Source organism: Conger conger, chromosome 6 (assembly GCF_963514075.1).
Source record: "Conger conger chromosome 6, fConCon1.1, whole genome shotgun sequence".
Lineage (NCBI taxonomy): Eukaryota > Metazoa > Chordata > Actinopteri > Anguilliformes > Congridae > Conger > Conger conger.
Window position 1 is genome coordinate 62,870,023 of NC_083765.1, and position 9,103 is coordinate 62,879,125.

The 9,103-nt window shown below is 41.6% G+C and overlaps 1 protein-coding gene across 5 annotated transcripts in view; it reads left to right on the forward strand.

Moving 5' to 3' along the window:
• The first annotated feature begins 3,347 nt into the window (after positions 1 to 3,347).
• Positions 3,348 to 9,103, forward strand: part of LOC133130344 (E3 ubiquitin-protein ligase RNF38-like) — a 44,157-nt gene continuing 38,401 nt past the window's right edge. Inside the window, exons 1-2 of one of the 5 annotated variants that reach the window (XM_061244867.1) lie at positions 3,348 to 3,453; positions 5,138 to 5,739. In XM_061244867.1, coding sequence (XP_061100851.1) covers positions 5,190 to 5,739 — 550 coding nt within the window. In that variant the 5' untranslated portion in view covers positions 3,348 to 3,453; positions 5,138 to 5,189. Of the gene's footprint in view, positions 3,454 to 3,559; positions 3,660 to 3,982; positions 5,740 to 9,103 lie in introns of those variants that run through there. The other 4 variants (XM_061244868.1, XM_061244866.1, XM_061244865.1 and 1 more) reach the window with 4 other exon arrangements.

A 9,103-nucleotide genomic window follows, 5' to 3' on the forward strand; every position in this document is an offset into this window, starting at 1 on the left:
TAGGCATCCAGTAGCTTATACATACACACATACCTCACACACATAAAGATCAAAATCACTCACAGAAAAGTAAGAAGTAAAGAGCATGTGAAGTGATTACAAAGGCCTAGTAGGGACTGGCCCTGTGATATATTGACTATGATAAGGTGCTATGGTAGATTGTACTTTTGCACTACCACCATTGCACACAAAGTAAACAGTAAACAGTAAACGGTAAACAGTGCAGGGATTTACTCAGTGCAAGTTGTGCTTGTTGTTAAGTATGACTACGGGCATACAATGAGTGTGAACATAAAATAATTGCTTAACAAAGAATAATAATATAATTTAAGCATAAAAGAGCTTCGGAAGGTCAAATAAAATTATGAAGGTACAGCATGTAGAAAAGTCAACAGGGGTAAAAGTGAGGATTACAGTCCAGATTGTGTAGAGGGCTAATATAGCCTGTTAGGACAGTCAGACAGATAATGGATAGAGGATGGTAGACAAAGGTGATGTGGTGGAAGGAGCAGAAAGAGACTCATGCTGAAAAGTCCAATTCTCTCCTCCCGTTTTGTGTGATGTTGTATAACTGAATAGCCCATGGAACAAAGGACCTTCTTAACCTGTCTGTTGAGCATGTCAGAGACAGGAGTCTGCTGCTGAAGATGCTCTTCTGTCTGTTAAGTGTGTTATATAGTGGGTGGCGGTCATTGTCCAGGATTGCCAGCATCCTGTTCAGTGTCCTTTTCTCTGCTGTTGATATTAAGCACTCCAGCTCCATTCCAACTACAGAGCTAGCTTTCCTTACCAGCCTTTCCAGTCGCCCAGCGTCCCTCTTCTTAATGCTGCCTCCCCAGCACACAGCGGCATAAGAAAGGACACTGGTGATGACAGACTGGTAAAACATCCAGAGGAGCTTACTGCATACATTGAAAGACTGCAGCCTCCTGAGGAAGTAGAGCCGACTCTGCCCTTTCCTGTAGAGTGCATCAGTGTTGGCTGACCAGTCCAGTTTATTGTCCAGGTGTACCCCTAGGTATTTGTATGTGCTGACCACCTCCACATTGACCCCTTCAATGGAGACTGGCAGCATAGGTGGCTTAGTCCTCCTGAAATCCACCACCATCTCCTTGCCTCACATATAGGAGACATGTGAATCATATATAACTGTAGCTGATTTACTTGCAATTTCATTCATTTAAAAGTAAGACGCACCCTGCTACCAAAAAAAGCAAATAAATACATAGGTTGTCTCGATATTAATACCTGTAAGCAGGGGCACCGCGCAGAATTTTGGTACCCATGAAAAAATCTCACGTTGGGTCCTGCCACCCCAGATTTCCTAAACCATGAACATTTATAGCACAATGTTTTTTTGTCATCCAGAGCCCTCAGAATCCTCCAAACCTTCCCTCCCATAAGACAGCCCTGTCTGTAAGTAAAGAAATGTGAGTTTCTGTAAACTAGTTCTACAATTACTATTTACAATGGTCCTCCAGCACACATTAGTTCTTCACATTATGTATTTTTAATGCAAAAATAAATAAAACTGGCCATATTTGTTTGAACAAGGAGATTCAAATGTCCTTTTGTATAAAATGCAAACGTGTACATTGCAATAGGATATATGGCATACAATCCTCTCCAAAATGGGGTTGTATTGGTACAACAAGGTCAATTCCTTTGTTTTTGCAATACACTGAAGACAATTGAGTTTGGCATCAAAAGATGTACATGAGATGGCAGACCTAAAGTTCAGCTTCATTTCCTGCTTTTTTTATTTCGATTTGTTTAACAACTTCAAACATATCATCTTTTGCATCAGACCACCCAATTTTAGGTGAGCAAAAGTATTGGAACATGTGACTGACAGGTGTTTCTTTTTGCCCAGATGTGTCCTGTTAGAATGATTGGTTAAACAATAAATAGTTCTGCACATCTACTCTAGGTTTTGCCTGTGAAGACTGCATTTTTGTTTGAAAAGATTTAAAGAAAGAGGGGAAATTGATAAAAGCCATTGCACAAGCTTTGGGGATAGCTTGTACAACTTCAAATGTCCTGAAAAATAATAAAGAAACCGCTGACGTAGCAACAGACATCAAACAGGTCTACCAAGGAAAACAACAGCAGTTGATGGTAGAAGCATTGTGAGAGCTGTGAAGAAAACCCCCAAAACATCAGTCAGTGACATCACAAACAATCTCCACAGGGCAGGCGTGAAGGCATCTCAATCAACCGTTCAAAGAAGACTAAGAGAGCAGCAATAAAGAAGCTAAACTACAAGATGCAAACCACTCATCAGAAGTAAAAATTGGAAGGCGAGATTACAATTTACAAAGAAGTACAGAGATGAGCCAAGATTAACCTCAACCAAAGCGATGGAAAGGCCAAAGTGTGGAGAAAGATCAATCCGGTCATGATCCAGAACATACAAGCTCATCTGTGAAGCACAGTGGAGGAAGTGTCATGTCTTGGGCTTGCATGGCTGCTCCTAGAGTGGGCTCACTAATCTGTATTGATGATGTAACTCATCATGGTAGCAGCAGGATTAATTCAGAAGTCTACAAAAACATTATGTCTGCCAGTTTACAGAGAAATCTGTCCAAACTAATCATGCAGCAAGACAATAACCCAAAACGCATCACAAAAGAAGAATACAACCGTTTGATGTCAATGGGTCGCAGGCTTGATACAATTATTGCAAGCAAGGAATATGCTACCACAGCGCTACTCCACGTCCTGCGGGCCGCAGTGTCGGCAGGTATTTGTTCATACCGTGCGCTACACCACCTGATTTCACTCATTATTTTACCTGCTTGGCTCAGATAAGCCAATTCTGAAATAAGGTGGTGTAGTGGGCGATTGAAGCAAATGCCTGATAATAACTGGACAATAAAAGCAAAATACAAGATTTTAAGATCGAAAACAATTAAACACTGCGGCCCGCAGGACGTGGAGTTCAGTAGCGCTGTGCTACCAAATATTAAGTGTTATTTACTTTCATTTAATTAAATGCTCTCTGTTCCAATACTTTTGTTCACCTAAAAAATGAGTGGTCTAAGTTGTTTAACATATCTAGATGTAAATCCCAGGATTAAAAGCTGGAATATATGAAAGGAATTCCATGCACCTCCACTCAGCTGCAGTTAATTATATAACATACAACCAGGAAACACCAAATCAATAAACGTTCGTTTGCAAGCCTGCCATTATAGCTACCTTATTTTATCAGTTACTGTTGGTATATTCCACATTACACTTGACCTAACATCTATAAAGCACTAATTCCTAAGAAAATACAGCGTGCTCACTGGCTAACGAGATAATTGGCTGCTATCCACTACGTCACGTCACCATACGACATAGTTGTTTGGTAAAGTGAATTGAACTGTAGACGTCCACCACAATTCTAATCTAGTAATATTAGTGTCAAAATAGCTCATCCTGTACGATTGAAGAGGTTTGAAACAGGTAACGTTGCAGACATCAAACTGTCACGTGTATCTACAGCAGCTATTAATCCACAGAACTCCTTGTTTGTAAATAATTCACAACTCCCCTCTCTCGCAAATCATAGCCGCTGCGCTCTCTGTAAGACCTAATCAATCGATGCGAAACAAAACACTAGCCAGCAGCAAAACAATGTGCGATGGACATTAAATATGGCTCCATTACTGGTAAGCAAATGTTTTTGTTGAGTAGAGATTTTATTCATAAAAATCAACGAAATATACAGACTAAACCTAAGCTTTGTATCTGATCTTGGGAGTTCTTGAAGTAACAGGGATGATTGTTTTCAGACTAAATTACATGCATATCTGTTGTTAAACACTTTAAAATAATTACGTTGCAGTGTCGGTAACTTTGCTATACATTATATTAAGCGAGCTGAGAACGAGGGGTCAACGCGTGAGTGAGTTTCATAGTTCTCTGGTTTCGACGAGTTTGGTCTTTATGGAGATGTGAAATCTCATTGATCCCGACCTCAGTCACATTTCACACTGACACAGACCGAGCAGGGATCGCACACTCGGTACTGCAGAGCCCAGAGAAGGGTCCCTCCTCCAGTAGGGGCTTTAATTCTGAAGAAAACAACACGAATTCTGCGGATACGCTCTACCTATGGTTGATTGTAAGACGGAACCCACTTTTATATTTACTCTAACTAGCTAGTCCCGTCTAGGTATTCTCTGAGAGATTTGCTACTTCTATGTTATTTCAGTTATAACCTTACCTCCCAAGTCTATATTCCTTAGCAGGCTAGTAACCGATTTTTTCTGAGGAACGCACGCCCAAACGAATTGATTTAATTATTCGCTCTAGCTTTAAAAAGGAATAATGGTAAAGGTCTCAAGCTTTTAAGCTTGTTTGTCAAGTCGGTCCACTCGGACTAGTCTTAAAGACAAAACTAACTAGTTTTACCAGAACGTACGGCAAAGGGGAAGGAAGCCACGCTAGCTTAGCTAGGGCTAAAGAACAAAAAGTGACGCTGTGTAAACTAGCTAACATTTCGTTTATATTCGAGCTTATACAACAGTATATCTAACTGCCTGGAGTTGTGTATTGAATGTCCCCTTTAGCCTGCTAACGAGGAGTTGTGGGAAAGCATTAGCAAGCGGCGAGCTGGTTAACGCGAACCGGGTTTTTCTTCGTGTGTATGTGCCGATGTAAGCGAGCTATCGAGCATCCGGAGCCATGGAATAGGTTTTACGGAAGTGGTAGCTGGCTGCGCGTTTAATTTTACTCCGGGAAAGGAGTTCACCCCTGGATTACAACTCTAAAGGACTAAAACCACGCTCGTTTTCGGTAAACGCAAGATAATATTTGGGGGAAAAAGAGGGATTACTAATCATACCAACCTACAACTGGGACACAGGAGGAATTTTAGGTTAATATTACCCAAGAGCGGTTCGGCTTTTCGCAACATATTGAAGGGTTTGGTTGGCTTTACCCTCTTTGAGAGCAGCAAAACTACAGATCATAAAGTAAAGAGAACTCGATGTTTTGATAAATGATTTATCATATTACGTAGCCTGTTTTCAGTATTAGTATATGTACATTTGATGTGATGGAAAATTGATAGGGTAGCTAAGCCAGTTAGCTACGTTCTAATCGAACTCACGTTTTTTTTTTGTTTCTTGAACTGTCTTTGAAGTGATTTCGGTACAGTAGAGGAAGACAAAAAGGCTAGGAAAATCTGAAAGGAAATGCCAATCGCTGCCGCTGGTCAGCCGACAACACAGGAGCCTTGCGTTTACTCTCAACTGCCCGCTACCCCCGATCCCATTCCAAAACGGGGTCATCTTCGTGAAGACACGGGGATCCAGCACCAGGAGCACATTGTTTACGCGGGAGCGGAAAGTGGCAGAGGACCTGGGGGCCACAGTCACAACAGCAGTAGGGTTTTTCCAGAGCCCGGATCCTCCTCTCAGTCGCAATCTCCTCCTATCCCCTCCCCCTTCGCCACCTCCTACCCCCATCTTCAACACCACCCCCATTCCCCGGCCATGGAGCCCCCGAGGACTCGATCGCGGTCGCGGTCTGGATTCTACCAGTACAACATGAACAGCGGGGCTAACAACAACACTGTTAATACCAGCTCCGGCTTCGGCGTCTCCCTTCCACAACAGCACAACTCTGGGTGCATACCCCTCGGAGCACATAGCCCCACCGAAATCCAGCGTACCCCAGGAAGTAACCTGCCCACCAGCGCACAGAGACATACAGGGCCCGGAGCACATAGAAACGCCGGGGCAGGTAAGCGATTTTCCCATATTACTTTTAAGGAACTATTTAACAAGCCAGTATTGGTAGAGCTGGCAATGACAGAATATCCAGAATCTGCAATGGTAAACCAGCCAGCATTTGGGTTTTAAATGGAGCAGGGGGATGGGCGACGAGGTTGGCATGGCAATATATTTGTATTCGTCTCTTATTAGCTAGCATGATGTTAGCTCATGGCTTGATGTGGCTTACTATCCAGCAGGTTATTAAGATTAATTAGTCAACGTACCCCATTGCTGTCAAAAATATCCTTAGTGAGATGTTGGTTTCTTGCTGGCTACTCAAAACGGTGCCACACGCCTAGTTAGTCTGCCCGTAAAGCTAATGAGAATTGGTGTATACCGTTATAATGGGAGTGACTCATAGAATTATGATACCCGATAGGATATTTTTTAATAGCCTAGTTGTTGATGAGAAGGGGAAAATTGGTATGCAATGACTCTTTCGAGGAGATGCGATGTGCAATCGCATTCCCCGTGTTCGTGTTTTTCCGGCTGTAGTTGGCTTTCTGTCGCTGCTGGACTTGAGACATGAAGTGGCAGTGGGAGTGACTGGGGCTCAGCTCCTTCTGCGCACATACTTAACGTCGTTAACTAACCAGTGCCCCTGCGAATTAACTCGGGTATAAACATGCAGTATTTACAATCCAATTAGTTACATTTGACATTTGCGTTATGGAGGTGGCTAGTTGCTGCCTCCATGTTTTGTTTTTTTCATGATTATTAGTTCTTGGAAATGTACTTGCACTATTTACCCACCTTGGGGACAGTTTCACTGACACAGATTAAGCCTAAAACTAAATTCTATTTCGAATGAAGATTTCCCATACAGAACTCAGTTTAGTCCAGGACTACGGTTAACCTTTGTCCAGGCGGACAGTCAGATCTTAATCTTGGAGTATTGGTTACTTAGCCATATCTTCAAAGATGACTTACAAAAATAGGAAATGTCATGGTCATATTAATAATGTGATCATTTAACTGGGATGCAGTACCCTGCTTCAATGTTTTTCTATCATTGATATTAACAGTAAAACAACACTAATGTGAGCCAGAAACCACTATTGACAGGTGTGTCTAAATGTTTACTACACACGAGGAATACATTTTTGTCTATGCTGCAGTAAATACAAATTGATTAAAACTGACAGCAAAGTGCGCAAGACTTTGGGCACCCCTGGTCAAAAAGCCTTTTACAATGAATACGTGAACAGAAACTAACCTGACCTCTAAATGTACAACTTTAAACATGACACATTTCTTAAAATTTTAAAGCAAGATTACTTTTTATTTTACTTTTTTACAGTTTCAAAACAATAAAAAAAAGGAAAAAGGCCCTGAGCAAAAGTTTGGGAACCCTGTCAGTTAGTACTTTGTAACTCCTCGGGCAACTGTAACTGCTTGTAAACACTTCCTGTAGCCGGCTAAGAGTCTTTCAATTCTTGCTTTTGGAATTTTCCCCCATTCTTCTTGGCAGAACACCTCTGCCTCCTTGCACGTATGGCATATTTGAGATCTCTCCACAGATTTTCAGTATTATTCAAGTCTGGGGACTGTGGTGGCCAGTCCAAAAGAACCCCAAAGCATAATGGATCCACCTCCATGCTTCACAGTTGGCACAGTGTTCTTCTCTACAAAGGCTTCACCCTTTTTTCTCTGAACATACCTTCTTTGGTGGTGGCAAAAAATTGTCAGTCCAAAGCACATTGTTCCAAAATGTTCTAATGTCTGTCTGCTTTAGGTGCACTGCTTACACAGACCCCAGACAATTTATAGCCTGTTCCTACTGAATAAAAAAGATTAAATGCATAATTTCCAACATGCTTTTATTGAACAAATTGCACATGAACAGCCTATCAATTTAACACAACATACATTTAAATTAATAATATTCATTGCAGTTCAAGCAGTCTTTTGCGATGTGTTTCTTACCTGTTCATATCTCGATGATGATAAATATACAATATCTTGTAGATCTCGGGCATTCCATCTGAAATCGTTTTTGGTCTTCCAGATCAACTGTTCCATTTCTCTTCCATTTTCTAATAATGTTCCTGACAGAGTAAATGGGTAGTTTGAAACATTGAGAGTTTTTGTAGCCTTCTCCTTCTTGGTGAAAATCTTCATTCTGAAATCCTTGGTCTGTTTAGAGGAACCCATGGTTACTCAGAGTAAAAAGTTCAGCCTTGGAATTATCCTCACCTGACTCACTGAAGCCCTAACAAGTACATCACCTGGCTCTGGACCTTAGTTAATCATCTTTTTAAAAAGTAAAAAAAGAATAATCCAAAATGGTTCCTAAACTTTTGCACAGGGCCCTTTTCCTTTTTTTATATTAAATAAATCTTTAAAAAAATCTTGCTTTAGAATTTGCGGAAAGGTCTCATGTTTAACTCCATACCATTTAGAGTTCAGGTTTACTTTCGCTCACATACCAAATCATTATAACAGACATTTAAATCAGGGGTGCCCAAATATTTGCACCCCACTGTATTTTAGTTCTAAAAATGCTTTGCGATGTTTTAAAGTGTTCAGTTGGTGTAACTTGAGCTGCAAACTGACAAGAAGAAACAAAGATGTGGATGCCATTGGACTGTTAAAACTGTACTTGTCACCAGATGGCTGCAAATTGATTTCCCTTGGTGGGGCTCTTCCGTTGAACCCTTGAGCAAGGCACTTAACCTGAATAGCTTCAGTGGATATTCAGCTGTATTATGGGAAAAAAGGCAGTGCAACGCAATGCAAAATCACCCTGGGTGAGTTTGTCGGCAGAGCAAATGAATTGCGGTGAAGCAGCGGGTGGCAGCGTGTATAAGGTAGTGTGCAGCATCTAGGATATACTGCAGCATGTATACTGCAGCATGTATACTGCAGCGGTACTGTCAATCTGCAGCATGTATACTGTAGCATGTATACTGCAGCATGTATACTGCAGCGGTACTGTCAATCTGCAGCATGTATACTGTAGCATGTATACTGCAGCGTGTATACTGTAGCGGTACTGTCAATCTGCAGCATGTATACTGCAGCATGTATACTGTAGCGGTACTGTCAATCTGCAGCATGTATACTGTAGCATGTATACTGTAGCATGTATACTGCAGCGTGTATACTGTAGCGGTACTGTCAATCTGCAGCATGTATACTGCAGCATGTATACTGTAGCGGTACTGTCAATCTGCAGCATGTATACTGTAGCATGTATACTGCAGCGTGTATACTGTAGCATGTATACTGCAGCGGTGCTGTCAATCTGCAGCATGCACTCAGTTCAGAGCATAGGTGGCGCAAAGAGCGTGCGACTGGGAGGGGTGAAGTGAACCGAGTAAACTTTGTTG